The 23,718-nt window shown below is 39.3% G+C and overlaps 2 protein-coding genes across 3 annotated transcripts in view; one reads left to right on the top strand and one right to left on the bottom strand.

The window, feature by feature from the left end:
• The first annotated feature begins 3,453 nt into the window (after positions 1-3,453).
• Positions 3,454-14,523, top strand: LRP2BP (LRP2 binding protein). 2 transcript variants are annotated; one of them, XM_018070275.2, is made up of 8 exons: positions 3,454-3,524; positions 3,881-3,996; positions 5,935-6,048; positions 7,568-7,710; positions 7,788-7,893; positions 8,361-8,584; positions 12,298-12,463; positions 14,129-14,523. In XM_018070275.2, the coding sequence occupies exons 1-8, from the start codon at positions 3,461-3,463 to the stop codon at positions 14,192-14,194; spliced, it is 999 nt and encodes a 332-aa protein (XP_017925764.1). In that variant the 5' UTR covers positions 3,454-3,460; the 3' UTR covers positions 14,195-14,523. The 2 variants fall into 2 exon arrangements, with proteins under 2 accessions (XP_017925764.1, XP_017925755.1); XM_018070266.2 differs by lacking the exon at positions 14,129-14,523 and adding an exon at positions 13,881-14,011.
• A 971-nt stretch (positions 14,524-15,494) lies between these two features.
• SNX25 (sorting nexin 25) overlaps positions 15,495-23,718 on the bottom strand; it is a 63,021-nt gene continuing 54,797 nt past the window's right edge. Inside the window, exons 14-18 of the mRNA XM_029960554.1 lie at positions 21,321-21,438; positions 20,041-20,107; positions 18,855-19,036; positions 17,170-17,270; positions 15,495-16,330 (exon numbers count right to left, since the gene is read on the bottom strand). Of these exons, the coding sequence (XP_029816414.1) occupies positions 16,256-16,330; positions 17,170-17,270; positions 18,855-19,036; positions 20,041-20,107; positions 21,321-21,438 (543 nt within the window). The 3' untranslated portion in view covers positions 15,495-16,255. The remainder of the gene's footprint in view (positions 16,331-17,169; positions 17,271-18,854; positions 19,037-20,040; positions 20,108-21,320; positions 21,439-23,718) is intronic.

Raw genomic sequence — 23,718 nt, forward strand, 5'->3', positions numbered from 1 at the left:
GCACGTCCGCGCCGCCCCCCCCATTGGCCCCGGCGCCCGGGGCCGCGGCGGGGCGCTGCCGGTGCGTGCGGCAGCGCGGGGGCATGGGCGGGCGGCTCGGCACGTCCCGCACACACTCGCCGCCGCGGGAGCGCCGTCCCGCCCACCATCCCACCGGTGTCCGTCATCCCGCCGCTGCCACTCCCGGGGAGCCTGACACCGGCTGCGGCACCGGCCAGGAGCGGGGGTCTCCGGAAACCCCTCCTGCCGCTGGCAGCCGGGAGCCCACCGAACCGTGTACGCATCATACTGGTTTGCTTGGTTTTGCTCTTGCTAAGCACAGCCTCCTGTGAGGTTCTGCCGTCGTACCTTGGGGTACTGCTGGATTTGGAAGGCAAAACCAGGGCAGACTTGGATCTAGGAAAGAAAGCAATAGAGGATTAATTTAGAATTTCCCCTGAAAAATGTTCAAGTCAGTATAAAGAAATCCTCTACGCAAACTCTGCCACTAGGCCAGGGAGACTGACCAGACCTGCCACACTCTATGAAACCCCAGGCTCCCTTTCAGCATACACAGCAAGTTCATCACCAGTCTCAGCAGGACTAGAACTGGTGATGGTGGAGGTGGACACAGCTACCTGTTACATCTCTGCTCAAAACACATTGGCAAGAAGCACAGATTTGATTGTCACTGACTTGAGTTCAAAATGTCCTAGACAGGGTCAGACCACGTGAGCCAAGGTCGCAAACAGGCTTTCCACCCATAGACTTGTCTGTGCTGGAAACCAGAACCTGCCACAGCCATACTCAAAGGCCGTTTCCATCAAAAAGAAGTGCTTGGAATCTGTTTTGACCGTGGTGCAGTGGCATTTCATGGTGCAACCTGCCTTCCCCTCAAAGAGCTGTAGTACTCAGTGCCCACGGCAGCCAGGAAAGGCAAGGGTGGAAGGGCTTAATGCCTCTGCACAGAGAAACCACAGTCGCCATCAGTGACTGCTTTGAGTTTCCAAAAACAGTTGCATAACTTCATTTTGCATGGACAGCCTTTGCAAAGATTATGTTTGAAAGCAGCTGCCTTTCCTTTCCATGCTGTAAAATCCAATTTGACAGAAGATTCAATTAGTACTAATCATGCTTCACAATTAAAAGACTGAAGACCAGAGCATACAACCCAGTGTCCAAAGGTACACGATTCTGTTTCCTTAGCACTGCAGTATTTTCTTATCTGTCAGATGCCTACGTGTTTCTTATGGAAGTTAACATGATGTAAAAAAAAAAAAGTAATGTATTAAAAAAATATTATTAATTGCATGGTTTTGATAAACAGAATTAGAGGAAAAGAAGCCTAACAGGCTTCTACCCTTTAGGGCACATATAGTTCTGAAATGAATGCAGAAACATGATGACAATTACCTCTTGTTTTGCCTTTGGAAAAGAAAATATAAATTACTTAAGTAGTGGAACATGAGTGTATACAGCATCACTTTTAAAGGTGCAGAATTCAGGTAGATAGGCGATGTATCAATTCAGCAGAATTATTTCAGTAAGTGACAGATTTTACCTCTCCTTTCATATGGAAAGAAATACACCTGTGTAATTACAAAATGTTGTGGGGTTTTTTTCCCCCTGAACAGCTAGCCAAGAAAATTAGTGAACAAACAAAGAAAATCCCTACACTTCTAACTATGCATTGTTAGGGAATAACATGCCTCTGCACAGATGCCCCAAATCCACAGTAATTTTTTATGCAATTACAAAGACTCTTCTGAAAACACACATATCCAGAATTAGTTTAAGACTAAATAGTCTTGGATTGCCCAAGAAGTTTGGACTTCTTTTTTTTTTAAAGATGTTTCCTCCCCTACATTACCTCAACAATTTAGAGGTTTCAAGCTGCACCCAAGGAATCATATCTTTCCAGCCTAACCACCTACACAAACTTTTTTATCCAGTCAGGCACAACTCTCTTCAAATTGCTGCTATGAATTAGTTCTTGAGCTTCGGGTCACATTTTGCACACTGCATTAGTGCCTACAGAACTCTTCTGCCTCTGAATAACTGGTATGTATGTGTATTGGTTATAAACACAGAAGCAACAATTCTGATCTATTTTGTATAGCCCAATCCAAGTGCCACTTAAGAACAAGGTTTCCTGGCTACAGTTGCTCTGGAAAAAAGCTTGCTAAAAATTCCTCTGCACTTTGTATCTCAAACCACACATCTGGCTCAGGTATCAAGTAAATGAAATTGGAAAAAATGGTTCTAATAAATGTATGTAAGCATTGGATAAACCAAGGTGTACTGGTGAATCTCAAACCCTTCAGCATTACAAGCAGCTGCGCAGCCCAATGTTAATTATTTTTGCTGAAGGGCAGTGTTGCTTTCACAACCTGTTCTTCACTCTGCCTGTTAAATCAAGTAATTTGTTGGTGATTTAAAAGAAAAAGTTTATTTTCCTGTAGGTCTCTTAGGCTGTGTCATATACGTAAAATTAATCAGGATGAATTTTAGGCGTTTTTTGGTACTTAAAGTCAGTTGGGACTGTTGGAAAACGTGATGTAGAGCCTACAGGTTTAACCACACAAATCAGGAAGCATCACTCTCCTGATTTGACTGCCTCTGTCCCTGTTGCTATAGAAACAGATTGCACTGCCAGAAATGGAAGGATGATAATCATCTGGAAAAAAAGGGGAAAAAAAAAAGATGGGAAAGCAGCTAAAGATTATTTTGAAAGCACTCTTGCAACATTTTGGTATTATTTCCCTTTCTTTAAGAGAGACAGCCAGAAGCGATCAACAGAAGTGAAAGCAACGCCTTACATTTCAGGAGAAATAGCATCAAACAGCATTTTCCCTCAATTATCCTTTTACGTTTTGTAGTATCTATATAGGGAAAACAAAGTACATTACAACAAACAGTTTCTGATCCCTGGAAGTGCTGAAGTCCCGTTTGCTAGACTGAAGTTTCATGTCCTGGTGTCTTTTTCACGAAATTGAATTCAGAGTTTCTGCTCCTTTTGCCTATAGCCCCATTCTGCAGAGTAGTTTGGGCTTCTGCATTTAATTTCGGGCAGGATGGGCAGGAAGAAGGAAAGGTCCGGTGTGTGCCCAAACCGCAGCGTGTCCTGTCACTTATTCCCACAGTTTGGCATTGGACAACGGCCGGAGGTGGAGCAAAGACCAAACGGAAAGTGCCATCGTTACAGTCCCTGCTTTCCTCTTTCTGCCTCAAAGGCCGTGGGACCCCAGCCCGGCCATGGAGCGGTGCCAGGTGCCGCCACAGCCGGGCTGGGCCGCGGGGAGCCCCGGCTCCGCAGCGGGGGACGCTCCTGCGGCGCGGGAGCTCGGACCAGCGAGGCCGCGGCGCGCCCCTGAGACACCGTGCCCCGGCCGGGCGGCACCGGGCTCCCCCCGCCCGGCGGGCTCGGCCTCAGCCCCCTTCGGGCGCGGGGCTCCCGGGAGGCTTCGACCGCCGCTGCTGGATGGCGCTGCACAGCGAGCGGCTGCCGCCGGACTGCAGCGCCCAGCCCGCCCCCGGCACGCCAGGTACCGCTCCCAGCCCGCCCCGGGGTACCAGGTACTGCTCCCACTGCTCCCAGCCCGCCCCCGGCATGCCAAGTACTGCTTCACCTTCGCCGCTTCCACCTGTTCAGGTTCGCTTTTAAGCTCTTCCAGGACAAACTTCAAGCTCACAAGTTTGTGAACAGGCTGTATTCACTGAATGCTTCCTTCAGGCTTTTAGTGAACTTTTGCTTTTTATAACACATCCCTCTCTCTCTTCTAATCTTAGTCTTTTAAAGAATGTATTAAAAAGGGGACCCGGCCACTTCAGACCTTAGGTGTGCTCACTGATGCTGTTCCATCGCTTTGGGAACAAAACCAAATGCATGTCTCTTTTTAAGGAGATGAGCACATCTATGCTGCACTGTTTGCAAAACTGAAGAAGTTTCTGGTGAGGAGAGCATCAGATGGAGATCCTCCAGCGCCTTTTCTGGACGGACAACGGTACTATGAACAGGTTGTGCTTTCTTTCTCTTAAGTAAATATTACAAAGTTGGCAATTTTCAATACCATTTCAGTGGGAAAAGAGACATCTTAAAAAAAACCTACAAGAGGTTCCTATGCCTGTTTGTATCCCATTAAAATCCCACCAGGTGTTCCCCCTAAGTTTTTTCTGCACTTTCCCCCTAAGTTTTTTCTGCACTTTTTCTGCATCTAGTGATGTCTTCCAGTTCCCTCTCAGGTCTCCTTAGGACCAGATGAAAAAGAAGCAGCCTATCCTTACAGTTAACTTTCAAGCCAAGTTGTTTTTTTTGGCCAGCTGACTGGCCAAACACAATGCACTGTGTTTTCAGTTACCAGGGGTACTGATCCCTGACCTAGACACAGCTTTTGATCTTTGTTCCCCACCTAGCCACCAGTTTTGATGAAACTTGTTGAAACATGTTATCTTTGAGATTCCTGTCCACTTCAGCTAAAATTGGTTGTTCATATCTTTAAAAGCAAATGCTCAGGGAACAGTGTAAGACTGGCTGGCAGGTAAACTGAAACCTCAGCTTCTTGTGAAAATTAGAACTTAGTTCAGGAAGATGAAAAAGAATGTAGTACAAGTACTGATTCAGGTATTTTCCAGTGTGACGTGCATGGATTCAGTACTGTTTAGACTGTAGCAGTGGCACAGTGTAAATCAGTCTCAGGGTTTGCAGCAAGAAGAGAATTAACTCACTCAGGGTTTCTGCTTTCTGGGCCCTGTCCTTCATGTTTTCATTAATGAATTACTAGATTTTGGCATGATCAAGACTAACTCCATGGAGCAAAAGACCTGTCTGTTTCTTGACAAGCTGGCTTGGATGTCCATGATATATATATACATCCCTAAATTTATTCTTTGAGCCAGTTTTAATGTTCACATTTTTTTTAATATATGTCTGCAGTGCCTAAAAATGCACGTGCTCATAGTACTGCACTTTTATATGTTAGAAAAAAAACACTGCCTAATCAGAGCCATATGTCTCCTTCTTATAGCACTAAATTCTCAGGAAATGTAAGAATAAGTGTACCTCCAGTACTTCTTTTTCTGATATTCACAACAGCTAGTTGTGAAAAGGAACTGGTTTTTTTTTCCTCACGAGTTCTTTAAAAAAACAAAGCCCACACAGTCATAATGGGGAGGTCCCAAGACAATTAGTGGTTTACACAACAGCTTGGACAGTATTAACAAGGGACGATTTATCATTGTGATGACATTTGACTTACTGTTGAACTATTGTTTGGTTTTAAGCTTTTGCAGTCTGACACTGTTTTATCAAAACATACAGAAAATTTGAAGGAAAAATATAGAGAAGAACATTTTAATTTCAATAGTTTTTACTTAGTATGCATGCAGAAAAATATTTTAGTAAGGACACAAGGCTCAGTTAACTGTTATACTGCAGTTGTTTAACAGTATTTTTAAATATAGTTTCTTCTTAATGCAGAAGCAAATACTCCCTAAGATTCTGGCTTAGAAATGAAAGTATCTCTGCTGCTGCAGTTGATGCCTTCGTAAGAAATGTCGGGCAGACAGATGGGTCCATAAAAGTCTTAGACATCTGAGTTTATTAGTCTTTGTGAAACCAACCCTTAGTTGAGATGTAAAAGCAGACCTAAGTTAAAGGATGTCAGATAGACAGGGCAGGGACTCTGAATTAGATTTTATCTCCTTAAACTAAAAAGATGGTGTTTTGGAAGAGGGCAGGAAAGTTTTTCAGAATGTCTTTTGGTTATCCAACTTTCTTGTGGCTGTTGACTTACTCTGTTTCTGTTTTCTGCCAGTTCTATGGTTCAATTTTTTTGGTTTTTGTTCATGAGAGAAATGCTATAGGTTTAAAAATTGTAAGGCTGTATATATTGGAGAGTTAAGCTGCTGTATTAGTCTTCATTCTGTGTAGTTCGTTGTTTGATTTGTCTTTCCCAGGGGTTGTATGAAGAAGCATTAACGCAATTTAAAAAAATTGAGGATACAGATTTTCAAGCCATGTTTCAGCTTGGTGTAATGTATTATGATGGACTAGGCACTGAAAAAGACCCTGTGAGTAACCTAGCTGCACACTTTTTGCTTTTCTTCTACTATTAGCTGATAATTACTAAGAGCTTCTTTGTAAGCATGATTGTTTAGTTTAAAATAAACAGCTTTTTGATTTAGAATTAGTTTCATAAAGTATAGATGTTTACAGAGCATCATTTAAGAGAGAGGGTTCTGGGTTGAGGAAGTTCTCAAAAATGGCTATAATAAAATAGATGTATCTGAAAAATATGGTAATTTGTATTTTAAAATGTAACTTCTAAGGGCTTGATTGTACATTGTGTGGAAGCTACATTTAAGGATTGCTATTAATTTGTTACTTTTTAATAAGCAGTTCATATAAATGAAAATAAAGTGCGCAAAAATGGAAATCAAACAATTATATTTCAAAACATAAAACATCTGTTCCACAAAGACTTTTTTAAAGTACTTTCTATTCTTTTAGCGCAGATGCTGAAGATGATTGTGCTTCTGTCAGTGGTTGACAGTAATATTTTTAAATTAAACAAATGAAAAACTACATTTGCAAGAAGTTGAGGAATTCAAACTGAATAATTATATTACAAAAAAGGAAGACAAAGGAATGATTTGCCATCAAGAGTTAATTTATCAGTAAAGATGATCTTAAAGAGTGGCATGAGGAAAGAATACAAGCAGGATGAAAGAAAGGGTAAATTACAAGGAGGCAAAAAAAAAATTAACCAAACAGTATATTAACAAATGGGACTCTTGCCTGGTGCTTACAGGATTGTCAGCAGAACGGAAAATATTCTGCTGGGGTTTAGAGGTGGTTCATTTGTTCTGTATGCCTGCATGATTACCACATGTATTTACTTGCAAATAAACATTTTAGCAGAGTTTCTTCCTTTTTTGTGTATTACAATATGGAAGTTGAATAACTGAGAAACCTTTTATAAAGCACTGTTTCTAGTATATTTAAACAGGGTGTCCATGCTAAATCCTAGCAGTGTAAATCTTGATTAGAAAATACTTTTGAGGTGCAGTTGCTCATATGCAATGTTCTCCATTTGTTTATTTAACGTTATCAGGTTTTCTCCTTTATGAATCTAAGGTACCCCCTTTTAAATGAAGGGACTTGAAAGTGTACTACGTATCACTTTACCTTCTGTTAAGACTGTTTTATGATTTCAGATACATTATGCAATATGAAAAAGTTCACAGAATTCTGAAATTGGAAGTGTTGCAAGTTTAGGATGCAACATGCATTTATGTAAGCAAAATAACATTTTTTAGAAAAATTTTATCAGTGAAGAAGAGTAATATAATACCAGATGAATATTTATGAAGAAATGTTTCACATTAAAAATATGTTGGGGTCAAAGATCTAGGGGCTATTAACTAAAGATCAGTTCCGCTTTGGTATGAACTATTTTCCTACCAGTATGCCTCAGCCTTTCTTCAGAGTGGAAAAATTACCTTTCTTGCAGAAGTTAGTGTGTTCTCAGATTCTTTATTTCATCCTCTTCACAGTCTGAACATAATAACTTCAATGGCTCAATTTTAGGAAAGGGCAGTGGAATACATGAATAAAATACTCAACTCTGATTCTCCAAAAGCAAGACACCTGAAGGTTGCAGCTGCATACAATCTTGGCAGGGCGTATTATGAAGGATGTGGTGTTAAGCGTTCAACCGAAGAGGCTGAAAGGTAAGGGCAGTCAGTGATTTTCCTGACAAATTATAAGCTTCTGTGTTACTTAAACTTTGTTGTCCCCATTTTCTTAGGTTGTGGCTTATTGCTGCAGACAATGGAAATCCAAAAGCAAGTGTAAAGGCCCAGAGTACTTTAGGAATGCTTTATTCTATGCCAGTTCTAAAAGATCTGAAGGAGGTAAAGTCCACTTGTACCTTTTGAAATGAAAATGAGTCCAAATTAATTTTTAATTTTATGGAAATATTACAGTGATATATTTGATGCTGAAAGATGTATTTTAAGTAGTTAAGCAACATTTAGCATTATCCATTTAAGCCAGTATGAACAGATGGCCAGAATCCCTCATTTTGACTCACTTGACGCTGCTAGCCAAGATTTATTTATATTTTTTTTTAGTGAGAGTATCAGGAAGAATGATAGAATGGATTAAAGTTTTGTCACCTTTGGTAACCTTCAGAAATCAAGCAGGTGTCACTGACTGACAGCTCTGACAGTAAATGGAGCAGGTTTAAAAGCCTTACAAGGATTCTGCTTTCTTTTATGTATAAGCACTTCTTACAGTTTGGTATAAAAGATTTTATGGAAACAGTATACAAGGAAAGCAGCTAAAGTGAATATATACTGCAACTTTGTGTCTCATTTAGGCCTTTTTCTGGCATTCAGAAGCATGTGACAATGGAAATCTGGAATCACAGGGAGCACTTGGCATTATGTATCTCTATGGACAAGGTATACGTCAAAACACTAAAGCTGCTTTGAAGTGCTTGAGAGAAGCAGCAGAACGTGGAAACATCTATGCTCAAGGCCATCTTGTAGAATATTATTACACTAAAAAATTTTACTCAAAAGCTGCTGACCTAGCCAAAAGGTGAAGTTAATTTTGTTTTATTTTTCATTATGGTTCATGCAAGACCACATAATCCAGATTAAAATTATTAATAAATTAATGCTCTTGTCTTTCAAACTCAAGAAATCTTTGAGATAATGAATTGCAAAACCTCACCTTTAAAGATGGAATAGCCAATCACAAAATGAATACTATAAGGTTCTCAATTACTCAGTATGGTTAAATTTTTCTTTCTGATCCTGTAAAGCAAAATAGCCTTGAACTAGAATCCAAAGTAGATGTCCACACGCAAGCCTGCCTTTCTTGTCTCTTCAGTCCACGATCTCCTCTAGGTTCCTGCCTTCACCATTCCCTTTAAACACCTACAATCATAGAATCTTCAGGTTGGAAGGGACCTCACAGATCACCTGGTCCAACATTTCTTGGCAAAAGCACGGTCTAGACAAGATGTCCCAGTGCCCTGTTCAGCTGAATCTTAAAAGTGTCCAATGTTGGGGAATCCTACCACTTCCCTTTACCTGCTTTTCCATTTCTGCTATGCTCTCTCTTGGTTTTGAGCAGGCTCAGAAGCTCACAGTTAAGCCAAGGGGGTCTCTTGTCCCACATACTTTCCTTACCCTTAAAGGGAATGAATGTTTTTTGTTCTTCCAGGAGAGCATTCTTGAAAACTTTGTCTTAGTACTAACTCTCAGTGAGCTCAGCAGGATCCCAGATCCACAATATTGTCATCACTGCAGCCAAAGCTATCACTAACTGAGATATTACAAAGCAGATTTTCTTGGTTTGTGAGGAACAAATCCAGTAATGCCTCATTCCTAGCTGGTGCATCTGACATTCATACAAGGAAGCAGTCCTCTACTGCTCCATGCCAGGAGCTGGATGGATGTTTTGGGAGTTGCTGTATTCTTCCATCTAATGTCTGGGTAGTTAAAGTCACCCATAAGAACCAGGTTCTGTTACCCAAAACTTATTAAGTGACCCAAATATTGCCTTGTTGGTCTCATTGTGTTGGTTTGGAGGTTGGTAGCAGATGCCTGATGCAAGATGCCTCTTGGAAATGACCCCTCTGATCTTGACCCAGAAACATTTGATAAGGCTTCTAAAATTGTCATACTTGACTTCTATACATTCAAGTTCTCCTTAACACAGAGCATGATTCCTCCTCCTCCTCTTCTTCCCTTCCTGTCTTTACAAAGCAGCTTAGAGCCATCCTTCATGATGCTCCTGCCAGTGAGTTGTTCCACTATGTTTCAGTTATTCCTGATTGCATAGCTTTCTGACTGGGTGCAGAGCTCCAGTTCCTCCTGTTTGTTCCCCAGGCTGTGTGCACTGTATACATACACTTGAGGTGGTTGGTCTTCTGGTTCACATCTTAGCAGTCAACTAAAGAATATTTGTTGCTGCTCTGGTTGGCTTGATTTATTCCCCATTTGGTTGCAATGGCACAAGTGCTACCACCTTGAGTCCAAAGTGCCCCCAAGTCCTTCTCTTTAAAGCACGCCTCACCAGGTTAGCTAAAGATTCCATTGCCTGTTTAGCCAAGCAGATCCCATCCCTCCTTAACGGGCTGTAGTCAAAGAATGCCCTGTTGTCATAAAATTCAAAAGAGTCATGACAGGACCAGCCAGAAAGCCAGAAGTTTATTTGTATTATATGTCTGGTTTTGGCCGCATCCTTCAACCTAACTGGTGAAATGGAAGAAAAGGTAATCTGGCACAAATACTTTTTGTGTACACCTCCAGGCCTTTGTAGTTTTCCTTGATTCTGTGGTGTCACTTGCGCTCGCATGAGAGAGTAGCAAAGGGTCTGTGGCACCCTCTTGAAAGCTGTGGCACCCTCCCAGCAACATCTTGGACCTCAGCTCCTGGACTGCATACTGTACAGGCGCTTTTAAGCCTGTACCACAAAACAGGCATCTGCAGGCAAATGGTTTCTGGTGATTATCTTCTTGCCTAAAGGTACTGGTCTGAGCCCCAGTTAGGCAGCACTGACTGGCCTTTTCACAGGCAGTCACTGTGGGACTCACTGCTCTACCTACACACTCCGCAGTGGCTTGTGTATTGAAGAAATAGCGGCTTTTGTGATAGGCTGCAGTATTTAAAATAGTCTGTATCATGTTTCTGTATCTTGAACTAGTCAGGGAGAACAAGAGCAATGTTGGTGCCAGTTCTACAGCTGATAAACAGCACATTTCTGTGACAAACCTCCAGAGCTCAGTGTATAAATTCAATCTGTCAATCAGATTATTGATTTGATGGAAATAAGCTGCAGATAGACAGACTACTTGCACAAGCTGCACACAATAGCATTCACGCCTCTTGGAGTATGTTTATGAAACTGCTGCTGCCTGGCAATAAACAAATAACAACTTACCATCTTAAAGAAGCTGCACCCTGTATATGCCACCACATATACAGCTCTGGTAATTCATAAGTTCAGCTATGAATGCTGTTTGCTATACTCTTTGCTGGAAGGGATTGTTTCTCTCTGAATTGCTGCTTTTCTTTCTTTTGCACTGTAAGTAGACTGATAGCTATTCAGTCTAGTCTAGCCTGTCTCGCTTGGAATGAATCCCCTCCAGTCGATGCTGCACGGTAGATTATTCAGACAACTAAACTGTGCATTTCATCAGCTGCAATTGTGATTGCACAAAATAGCAATGAAATCCCACAGTACAGTCAGAAGTGACAATTTCTGAACCAAAAGATACTGCCACCATTAGAATTGCAGTTGGCCTTGAGGCAAAAATCTCAGCAGTTCAACCAGTAGTATCAAGTACCAATACCTTTTCTGCTAAAATTTGTCCTTCTATGTTCATACCAACTACATAGTTTGTTACATTATGTACAAGCATACAAACATGTTATTATGTACAGTATAACCTTGCCTAATATTTGAAGTCTGGATTAGCTACTGATACTTCACTTCAAATAATTTTCGTTATCCCATATGGTTCTACTTACCCATTTCTGCGGTATGTTCTTGAAGTCAGCTGTGATGAAAAGTGTCTTTGCCTAATTTGAGTGATATTGTTATCTGCATCAGCATCCTGTGGTGTATCTTTTGGAAAGGAAGTAAAAATGCTATGCATCAGGAAAGATGAGATAATTGGTTACTGTTGTCATATTTGAATGTTCTGGCTACTAAGAACAGTTGTGTTACTGTATTTGTTAATAGGACCAAATTAGGTGGGAGAATGTTGCTCTCAACACATTCAAGTGATTTAGCAGGCACTGGCTTGAAGAGGGCTAATTGGGAACAATATCCTAGTAAGGACTTGGAATTTTAGAATCGTCGAATCATGGAATGATTTGGGTTGACCCTTTATAGATCATCTGGTGGCAGTCTCCTTGCTGTGGGCAGGGACATCTTCTACCAGATGAGGTTGCTGAATTACAACTGCCTTTCTTCCACATATTATTTCCATGAAATAATTTAATAGGAACAATTAGTGTAAAATATGTTGCCTTTTATAACCAGTATGACTATAATGAATGTGACTTCAAAAGTTATATATTTGTTTGCTATTTAATATCACCATATTCAAATAAGACTAACTTTAAATCAAATACCGAATAGAAAAATCCTCATAAGAGGCCAAATACATGTAAATTGCAGCTTACTTTGGATAATACCAGAAATGGAAAGGAGGCATTGTCAAGGTTATATATGGTCAACTTTAATTATAGCTTGAACTAGCATTATCTAACCTAATGCTCTAAATTCCACAATAGGACCACAGAAAACAATGACATCGATATGCTAGCCAAGAAAGCTGATTGCCATCCAACATATGTAGCCAAGGGGGTTGCTATGGCTGCTTTCTACTTGGCTAGATGCCTCCAGCTTGGCCGAGGTATAAAGCAAGATCAAGAAGCTGCTAAAAAATACTATTCTAAGGTAAGTTGAGAAAGTCTTACAGACTAATTTATATCTCATGAAACTGAGTGATACCATGGATTTGAGTCTTTCAACTTGCTGTTCTGTTAAAAACCCCAGCATTGTTTGTATTAAAAAAAATCTGTGCAAGAAAAGGTATAGTGATAAAGTATATTGAAAACTACTAAAAATTGTCTTGAAAGGATGCTATCTGGCCACTTGCTTAAGCAAACAAAGCATTCTACAAAACCAACAAAAAAAATCCATGGTAATCACCACAGCAAAGAGCTTGGTAACTTGAAAGATAAATTAGCTATAAAAATTTGAATAATTCTATCCCAAATCAATTTGCTTTCTGTCATTCTCTAAAACTGAAACATCATTACTTTTCCTCTACTTTAGATTCTCTAACAATTATAACCTTCATTAACAATACTTAAATTTGCCATAACTGGTTCTCATGCTTATTTTTCTAATTACATTTTTAGCAATAACTGAGGATCTACTGCTTTCCCTGTTCCCTATACTCAGGGAAAAAAACAGTCACATTTTTTCAACGTTTAATCTTGGAGTAAGATTTATTGCTTGAGGAAAAATATCAGTAATTGCCTCCAGAAGATGAATCTGCTAAGTAATATCTGTGATGCCTAAAGGTACATCAAGGCTAGGTGATTATGTCAACTGAAGGGAGCATAGAAAGTTTCCATCTGTGCTTTAGAGAGACTATGATTTCTGTGCATGTAGTGACCATTTGTTTCTGCAAGTAGAATACTTTGATTTCCAGCTTGATGCAATCTAAGCAAATGGAGAGTTATGTAAATGATAAATTATCAAATAATTTTTGTGGCTCCTGACTCAGGGAAGCCACTGGTATGAGGGTCTTAGCAAGGCAGGTGATCTTCTGAATACAGCCATTTTAAACATTTTTGTTCTTCTGCTGCGAAAAGTGTTATAGGATAAGGAAAGGAATCTAAGCTGAGGTGTTATGAACACTGTAGCATTATTCCTAGCTACATTTTAAGGCATCGAAGAGGTCCATCAGGATTAAATTGCTGCATGGCTTTGTGGGAGCCATTGTCTCCTTAAGTCTAGCAAAACCACCACTACTGAAAGAAGATTACAACTTTTACTCATTATTCACTAGCTGTACATCTGATACTGATCTATGAATGTCACTACCTTCTCAGTATAAAAAGAGATACTTCCTATTGACTGGTGCCATGCATCTCTAAATCAACAGTAAAAGAAAAGGAACATATAAACAAGGAAGCTCCCTGAAACAGTAACTTTAGAACAAGTTAAGAGTTGTAGGGGTGTCCAGTTTCTTTTTGCCTGGAAAATTCTCATGTTAACTGTACAATTACACCTACTTAAAGTTAAAATCTTTTTTTTTTTTTAAATTAACTTCCCTGCTGTAGTTTTGGCATACCTTTCATAGACTCAGTCAGTTTTGAAAGAGGTGAGAAACAGAAGATGGGCTCCTCCTAAGGGTACTGAAATAGAGGATGGAAGTGAATGAAACTGATCCAGTCTGTAAGCAGATTTATATTTCTGACTGAAGCCAGCACAGGCCATGCCAACAGAATTTAAAAAAATAAACCCAAGATTAACACTATAGTCAAGTATGCTAATTTTAAATTTTATTGTAGCTATAAACCAGAACACTTGTATTCTTTGTTTTCAAAGGCATGCCACCTGGATCCTGCTGTTGCCTCTGACCTTGAAGTGGCAGCTAATCTTGGGAGAATTTAGCACTTCCTTTAACTATGACTGGTATATAAATGTATTTCCTACAGTAAATCATCATTCATCTCCAGCAATTACAGACTGTGCCTTACTTACTGCTTGTTTTCAACTTTCTCTAAATTCTTATTTAAAGCAATTTCCTGATTCATTTTATCTAAAATAAAGAAAAAAGCTCACTCTTTCTTTAGCTGAGATGAAGGCAAGGCAGACTTTTTAAAATAGTATCAAAGACTTAAAGTTTTATTAAGGACATTTATCTGGGAACAGATATATTTTCTTTATGTCATACTGCTATATAGCACATGAATCAAGCCAAAACCAAATAAAAATAGTTTTTTTCCTTTCTGCATATGTAGTGTTTCTTTTAATATTCTGAAAAATTTCAACCCAAACTTGTCTAGTTTTCACATACAGTCCATTCCCAGGCTACGGCCATTTTTAAACCTTATCTTTGTTAGCAGTATGTATACTTTCTTTCACATGCTTTCTAATGCATTTAGATCTACTTAAGTGTCTTTACACATTTTACTCTTGGATTGCAGAGATTTGAAGTTGGAAACTGGCCTGTAAGACACTAAGCTTTACAGTTCAAGCCATGCCAGCTTGTAAAACTAGAAAATACTACTTACAGAATTATGGGAGAAAACCTCCAAACATGAGTAAGGAAATATTCAATATACATTCTCAGCATGAAGCCTGTTTTCCTTAATCCTTCATATTGCATTTACATTGCCTCTGTTTGTGTTAGAAATTGTTGAAAACCTTTTGGCTAGGAGTATGTCTGAGCAATGTCATGCTCAGTCTTTTATCGAAAGATACGTTGATTAACCACTAGTAAAACTTAATTGCTATGGTAAGCTTGCACATTTCTAAATACCCACTTAAGTATAAAACTTTTTAAGTGCCAAATTTGGCTTGCTTCTTAGGACTGTGCCATGACCTGAAAACTTTCCTGAATCTGTTGGAACAGAAAGCTAGATGTTACTAAATTGTTGATTAAATATAGAATACAGATAGCGTGTACCTTACAATACAGCCAATTTTAACTGCAAGTAGTTTTTCTAAGAGCACAACTGTACTGAATTGAAAAGACAGTAATGAGTGTCACCTTGGGATTTCTGATGATGTTTAATTATTTAGATGTGCATTAAGACCATATTTACATATTTTTACATAAATTAAAAAAATAACCAAAAGCAAAAAACCACTGAAGACAGTTTCCTTTTCTGGTATAAAATAAGGGAAATATCTGAAGGTTGTTTGAAAGTGGGGTATTTGAATAAAAGAGCCCTGAGTAATATCAGGGAAGTTATTAGAATGGTTTAATTAAATGTCTGCTTGATCATTCATAGAAGCAATTCATAAGCAGTGATCTCTGAACTAACATTTAACACAGGCATTCTGTTAGGACATACCAGTTTACAATACATAATTTTGACACAGACTTCAAAGCAATGTAGATATTTCTTATGAAACTAGTGCTGTCAAACTCATTCATTAGTTGTCAGTACAGCCTCACTATCAAATACTGCAATCCAGTTGTGATATTTATTGCTTACAAATGCTTCAAACTACAGGAAATCTTTGGTAAAAACAAAATTGATAAAATTTTCACAATAGCTTTACATGTAGTATTGCACAACAAGGCTTTTTCAATACACAAGAAAAAAAAGAGGAATGCTCAGATCCTCAGTGAGGAGATTAGAACTGTACAACATTCATTAGTTTTCCACTATAAGCAAAATTTCTTTTCATAAATGTTTAAAATATTTTCTGGTTTCTTTCAGCATATATGAACATTTATTTTTCAATCTATATTTGAAACAGAAGAGTAGTCAAATAGAACAATTTAAATAAAAATTGGCAGCTATACAGCATTGTTTTGTCTACCCTACTACAGCATCAGATCTTTTCAAGTCTGTTTACTTCACAAAAAAACTCAAGAGGAAAGAAAAATGCTAAAAATAATCATAGTCCTCAGCCCTCTATGGAAAAGAGGAAAATAAGTTTCATGTCTATTATCGAACATAGACATTTCTCTAGTGGTCCAGTTGTGCAGATTCAAACCTAAGTGGCATTAAGCTGCTCTAAATGAGCTCTCAGCTCAGGACACAGCTCAGTTAGCAGCAGTTCCAGCAAAACCTGAAAAAGAGAAACAAGTTAAGATGATGCAGGTGTCAACCAAATGAGAATTTGTGCTTCCCTTCTGTCATGTTTAGAGCATCACAGATAACAGAAGCATGTACATTTGATTCTATTCATCATTCATGCAACTACTTTCCTTTCATCCTGAAGTTAGCACGTGCCCTACAGAAAACATGGGAAATGTCTTAAGGCTGAAAGGAGGCAAGTGCAAAGGGCAGCTGCTTTCAGATGGGGATTTCCCACCCAGTATAAACTGTCCCTGTTCTGCCAAAGTCTCTGCAGCATGATAAGCAAGCACCAGAGCCTGCATCTCATGCATCTCCTGAACAGGCTGCATCCTCTCCAGTGCTAAGGCTGCACTGTGTGAGGGTCTAGTGCCCAAAATGAGCCAGAAGAGACTGACTGAGCATGAAGGCATTATACTTAGATCCATCTGCATGCTCCAACATAGTCCCACTAATGGTTGAGGAGTGGGACTTTTGGAGTCCTGTCATGTCCTAACTACAAGCCAGTCCTGGAGCCCTCCTTCCCTAGGATTCTCCAAGATATATTTATTTTTCTAAGCTGTATGAAGAAATTAGTTTGCACCTTATGAAGTCAGGAAAGTTGGATCTCTTTTAGATAAAAGCAATGCTGCTGTTAAACAGCCTTTTGTTATTTAAACTTAGTCAGGGAATCAAACCAAGTACATTTTTCTCACTGATTTTAATAACAAAAGAAGTTACTTGCACACAGACCAATAGTTCAAACTAAATCACCTGCTTTAATACTGAGTGAATAGAGCTCAGCAATTAACAAGATCATGAAGTTAAAAAGCTACTTTTCTGGTTACTTACATAAAGTAGATGCTTGTTAGCCTTCCTTTCTTGCAACGCATTGAACACTTTCACTACACCATGACGGGCATTTTGTTGTCCAACAAGATTCTGCAGAGTATCTGCAACAAACGTTACTTCAGCTTATATTGCTTTACTCCTGCTAGGCAAAACCTCCAGCCTATACTACTACCCAGAATCACAGAATCAACCCCATCAGGGTTGGAAAAGACTTTCAAGATCATCTGGTTCAACCATAAGGACCCATAAAGGAGGGGAAACAAAGCCACTGCACTTCAGTGGCCCTTGGTTACAAGATACACAGTGTCTAGTCAACAACATTTTAAAAACACGGGTAACTTAGGTCATAGCTTGAAAAGATACCTTTATTCTCACATCACCCAAGTTAGATAATAGTGTATAAATCTCAATGACAACGCTTTATGTGTTTTAACATGATATATAGTATGCTTTTTTGGTAGTTCACCTCACAGAGTCAAGTTTAATCTCATACATTATCTCATACATCACTTACATTACTTTCACCAACAAAGACAGAATTCCTACAACAGTTAAAAAAGATTTACCACTTGAATTGCTTCTCAATCTTCACAGAGAATACTTCCCACAAGTAAGCAGTTCAGAGAATTCTGTGTCAATTATTTACATTTTGGATTAGAGAATAAATAGTGATCCAATGCTCCACCATTAATCTAAGGTGCATTCAGCTATGTCCTGTCATACGGCTCCAAACTCAGAAACAAACAAACAAAAAAATCAAACAAACCCACAGACTATGGAAGGCTATCTAGATAAGTAGGTAAGTACATAACACAGGGAGTAAATGGAGAGTTGTTTACATATGAAATAAATATTTTGCATGCATACCTGCTGCTTTTTTGCAGTAAAATTTGATTAAACAACCTAATGCACAGAGTATCTCAATGAAGTCATAAAAGAGCTCATCTCTTCAGATGAAGAGGAGATAAAAAGCATTCAAGCTATGTTTAAGTGCATTTCCAAGTGCTAAAAATAATGATATTGTTTCTTCCCAGTTAGGAGCCTTTGGTTTGCATGATCTCTGAGGAGTCAAAAATATATAACTGGACTTCTGGTCCTGTGGATGGGACAGGATGGAGCATCTCAGAATGCTGCCCCAGAAATGTGCTGGCTCAAGAGGAAGCTGCCTAGGCTTGGGAGATAAGGGTAGGCAAAGGAGAAAACCCACTCAGCCTAGGATCTTTTTCTGTCCAGGCTGCAGGTCACTCTAACATTCAGCGCTCTGAAATTTCTTATCAGAAACAGACAGCAGCACACAACCTGACATTGTGGGTAGACCTCTCTCTCCAACTTTGAAATAAAAGAGGAAGAAGTAATTAGGGTGGTGTGATTCTCCTATTTGTCATGTACTTCCAGGTAGCAGAACCACCTGGTATTTGCTCACAGAGAACCAAAAGAGAGAAAGTCTCGACTGAGGTTCCTTGATGAATATTACACAGAAGTACAGCAATACTGGATTTTGCATCCACCGATATCTGAATTCATGCCCTTTACCAGACAAGGAGGAGAGGCAAAGAATAAGGCCAAAATTATCCTTATTTATGCAAATAATCATGATTTAGAACTCTAAAGGAAAAATAATTTGATTAACCAGTTTCCTTACTAGCTACTCAATCTGCGACTAAGCAGAATAGAAGTGATCTCACCTGGAATGTTTTCAAGCAGTTTTTGCTGTGCTCTCTGTTTTGTCTCTTGCTTTTGTTCATCGCTCTTGGCTCTCGGTGGTGGTGCTAACTTTCCATTTGGCCAAAAAGCATCTCGAAACACACCAATGTAGTAAACAAGCATTGGTTCACTGAACATCCAGTGTACAGTGTCACGGATTTGCCTGTAAAGAAGTGTTGAAGGGAGCTCATCAGAGTTAGTCTTTCATGTGTTATGCAGATTTATTCTTTTTACTTTTAAAACATACATTGGAACCACATTTCAGGGATGGGCACTACAAAGGCTCCAAAGGGAAAAGATGTAAAAATCAGGTAACTAATTGTAGCAAACTCCAAACTAGCTGCATGCACAGATGTGCCTGCTAGGATAAAGACAAAGTTTTGATAGAAGCACAGTAGGTTCCCTCACAGATAGCAAAAAGCACATTACTGAAGGGATTACAAACGGAGATAGCAGCCTCCTCCTGGGACTGCAGCAGTCACTGTAGCCTTCAGCACCAAGAGTCTGAGGTAGAGAGCAGGCACTACTGCCGTGCCACACTACAGCCAAAACCCTTAGAGTCAATAAATGTAAAAATTCAGCATACATGTAAAAAGCTATATAGTAACTTCACATGCCTGCTGTGCTCACACTCTGTCCCTCTCTGCCCTCTCTCAGACATTGTCCACCTTAGTTATCAGCAGCGTATGAAAAAATGAACCAATCAATTTAAAACTCACTGAGTGTATACTGTCAGAGACCAGTCCAATTTACTGCTACATAACATACATAAAAGGCTTTAAAAACCACACCGGCATGTGCAAATTTAGTCAATGACTGGACAAAGAGTAGGTTGTTCTGCTGGTAGAATACTTTTCCAAATTTTTTCTGAAATAAAAATTTCTGAAGTAAAAATACAGCTTTCCAAATGAAAGTGTGTGTATAGACAGGCACACTGACTTCATAGCCTCATCCAGGCCTCACTTGACAAAGATAATTCACAGATCTGTGTTTTCTCTAACCAACATATTTGTAAATTGAACTGTGTAAAACAAATGCAGATTGTCATATAAAACAGAATATCCCCATTATTTTTTAGAATATCCCCATTATTTTTTTAACAATTCTACTCTCAGCCTTTTTTCCTAGAACAACAATGAAGGTTCATTTAAAGCAACAGCTACTTACTTGTTGATAGTTCTTCCAAAAGTGACTTGTACTAGTGCAATTAATGTTTTTCTGACCCATTTGAACACTAGAACAATGAAAAAATTATGAAAAATGATGACTAAGAAGTTAATAACGTTACAGAACCCATGATTATGTCCAAAACCTTCCCCCTGTCACCCTCAAACCAAAACCAAACAACCCATCCCTACAGTAAACACATTGTGATAACCCTTTCTAAGATTTCATTAATTGTGCAGGTCTCATTTTTCTTGATTGCTTTCCTTGTAGTGTTTGCTATATGATTTTTAAATCTTGCAGATTACATAAATATATATAATTTGCATTTTAGGTTATACTGTGAACTTTTATGTTTAAGAATATTTCAAGTTTATGGAGCCATACAACTACCCAAACCCCTTTTCCGCCTACAAAAACACAAATGTCTTCAAAATTCTCACCTTTTGGTACCTGCTAGTATAATGTACAGCAGCACCATTAAAATTCTGAGAACATTTTCACTCAAATAAAGCAAGCAGTCAGCTTTCCATTACTAATAAAGGAAACAAATGTGAGTGCTTCCTAGTAATTACTGGTTAATCTTTCTTTCATGCTGTTCATTATCAGCACAATAAAGCCTATATTTGGAAGATACATCTGCCATTTTTGGAAGGTGCTGTATTTTGTAATAGTTACCCTGTAAATCATTTTATAGAGCACCATGTGTGGCTGCACATTCAAATAGAAACAAAAATGTTTTTTCTTTATTACCATCATTCAGTTACATAAAGGAGAAAAAAAAAGTCTAGTATTTAAAGATGCCACAATTCTAGCATCTTTTCCATTATACAAATTGTAGAGCTAAAGTGCATACATAATTCACTTTAAATGGATATTAAAATTGTATTTCTTTGCCCGAGACATGTTCTATAATAAAGCCATCATTCCTTCCTCAGAATTTATATATTCTAAAAAGCATCCTATTTACAGAAAACATGCTACTACTCTTTTCTGGGTTTTTTTCCAGATTTTTTTTTCATGAAGAACTTAATTCTAAACGCAAATGCTCTCCCCTACCAGCTAAATTTTTATTACTATTTCATATTGGAATTTCACTTTTGAATGAAAGCTCCAAAGTTATGAACTACTGAGGAACAGCTTGGTTCCAAACAAACAAACTGGCTATAGAGATTGCAAGAACATTTCCACTTATTGAAACAGCAGAAAAATCCAAATTACAAAGTGCCACAGATTTCTGAGCCAAAAGATTCCAATAGCAATTAAGCAGGTTCACAACTTACTTCCTCGCAGTTCAAAAATCTCTCCAATCAGCATGAAACATGGTTCAGCAAGAGAGTCCTTTTTCCCATCCACCTCCTCTCCATAGTCCGACAGGTCACTATCCTCTTCTGTTTCTTCCTAGAAAGAGAGGCACAACATGAGTATGCACTGCAGTTCCCCATCCTTCATCCAGAATGGATTTAGTTACTGCCATGCTCTGGGAAGGAGCACAGCCAGTCATCTCACAAAAGGGCATTAGGGCCAACAACTGCTGCTGGCAGGATCTGGCAAACAGGAACCTCACTCGGGATTTTGAAAAAGGATGGCACTTCCCATGGGACAAGAGTGATGAGGACACTCAGCGCAGCTCAGGTCATCATCACTGCTATATCTGCTTGCAGCCTTGCCTAAGTAAGCAACTCAATGCTGCCCAGATTTTCAGGGTCTACTGCCTATATTGCCCCACCAATACTAGCTGGATAAAAGAAAGCAGGTGATGTGGGAGTCACGTACTGCTAGGAAGCAGGCGAGAGCTGTAAGGAGGAAATGGCACTCAGAGGTGTTAGTGACTACAAAGCCTCCTCTGATGCAACACCCAGGAAGGACACTCAGGATGGGGAGCTAGCCAGCTGGAGCTGTTTGCAACACAAGCAGCTAGGAAGAAAAGGGGAAAATCTGGTTATTGCACAGGGAGAAGCGAGGAGCTGGCTCCCCTGGTGAACAGACAGTGCCTTCACAGCTGAAGCCATTCAGTGGGATCAGGCACTAGCCAGCTGTCCTTGCAGTAAGCTGGGAACAAAACCAAGCAGTAGAAAGAAAACCAGCCACTGCAGAGACAAGCACCATTAACGACAACCAGTCCCAGGCAGAAAGACAATATGGTGATACTTAGTGACCCAAGCCTGAAAACACCCAAGCTCAGAGCACCAAAGGGAGCAGAGTTATTCAGAATAGACTCACAAGAGATGAATGGATTGAACAACCTCAGTTCTGGCAGTACCATTTATTCAAGAATGTAGGGCAGACATCAGGTTGTTCCTCAGTATCATGAAGATCTGCTTCAGAATCAGGACTATAACACCTATCATTACTCATGGCAGCTGACACACCCCTTTGCCTTCCTGGATCCTCCCCTGCCCGCCCATTCTTAGAGCAAAGCTGCAGAAAGGCAGACCTGATCTCCACTGAGGCTGGTGCAATGCCCCAGTCTTTGGATCAGGAGTGGTCAGAATGCTGTGCAAGTTTTCTTCTTCAGCCTGATTTTCAGAGATACCAATCATCTCTTTCTTTGACTTCCTTTCATCCTTATCATTCTAACATCCAGCTGAGCTTTGGATGCACAAATTTTCTCCCTGCAGCAGCAAGCAGCATCTCTGAATTTTTCCCATATCACTTGATCTTGCTTCCACTGGGCATACACCTTCCTTTTTTGCCTTACTTCCAAGAGAAAATTCCTGTTCAGCCAAGCCAGCCTTCTGCCTCACCTGCTTGACTTCCGACATTTGGGAATTGCTGCTCCTATGCCCTTAGGAGGTCATGTTCAAAACATGACTAGCACTGATAGACCCCAGCATCTGCAAAAACATTTTCCCAGGAGACCTTACTTAATAATTCCTTGCTTTGTTTACTTATTTTCTCTTTCCCATATTTCCTAACTATTTCCTCCTATGTGTTCACATAATACAATATACACGCAGCCTGGCTTTTGTCTTGAGGATGTTTTTCAGTTAAATAGCAAAATACAAATAGCTGCATGCTTCTATGCTTTTATGCTACTTCTTAACAGACATTTTAGTGAATGCACTTTGGGTTTTAGAACTGCAGTACTTCTATTGAAGTCCAAATCTAGTTTCTCCAACTTTCTTTATATTTATTACTCTGAAATGAGGCACATGCATTCAGCATCTAGATGCAAACAGAATGTAATTTTGAAAAATGTATATAGAATTTTCTTATTTCTGAGAGATGCAAGACCACCTCTCTGCCTATTAGGAGGCTAGAACTGTACCTGTTCCCCAAACTCCAATTATCCTGCAGAAGACCCATCCACTGCAGACAAATACAGCACATAAGAAATTAATTATTTCATATGAATTTTGTATAACATAAAACTAAAATGGGGAATAGAAACAACTCCTTGAAGGTTGCATATCTGCAACATGAGCAACACAGAACAGAGTGCCATGGAATTATGGCTGATTCTAGTCAATAACCTATTTCAGTCACTAATCTTTTATTCACTGCATTTTGATAGATGTGGTTTTTTATGGCTTAATATCAAATTCTCCAACTGCTTTGCCCACATAGGTTCCTGCCTGCATTTCCAAACTCCCTCAGTAAGCCTGCACTACTTGCCAACGTTTTTGGTCAAAACTATCTTTGCTTCAGAAGTTGTCATAGAATTATTAAGGACACACA

This window comes from Manacus vitellinus, unplaced genomic scaffold (assembly GCF_001715985.3).
Source record: "Manacus vitellinus isolate BGI_N305 unplaced genomic scaffold, ASM171598v3 scaffold_0_pilon, whole genome shotgun sequence".
Taxonomy (NCBI): Eukaryota; Metazoa; Chordata; class Aves; order Passeriformes; family Pipridae; genus Manacus; species Manacus vitellinus.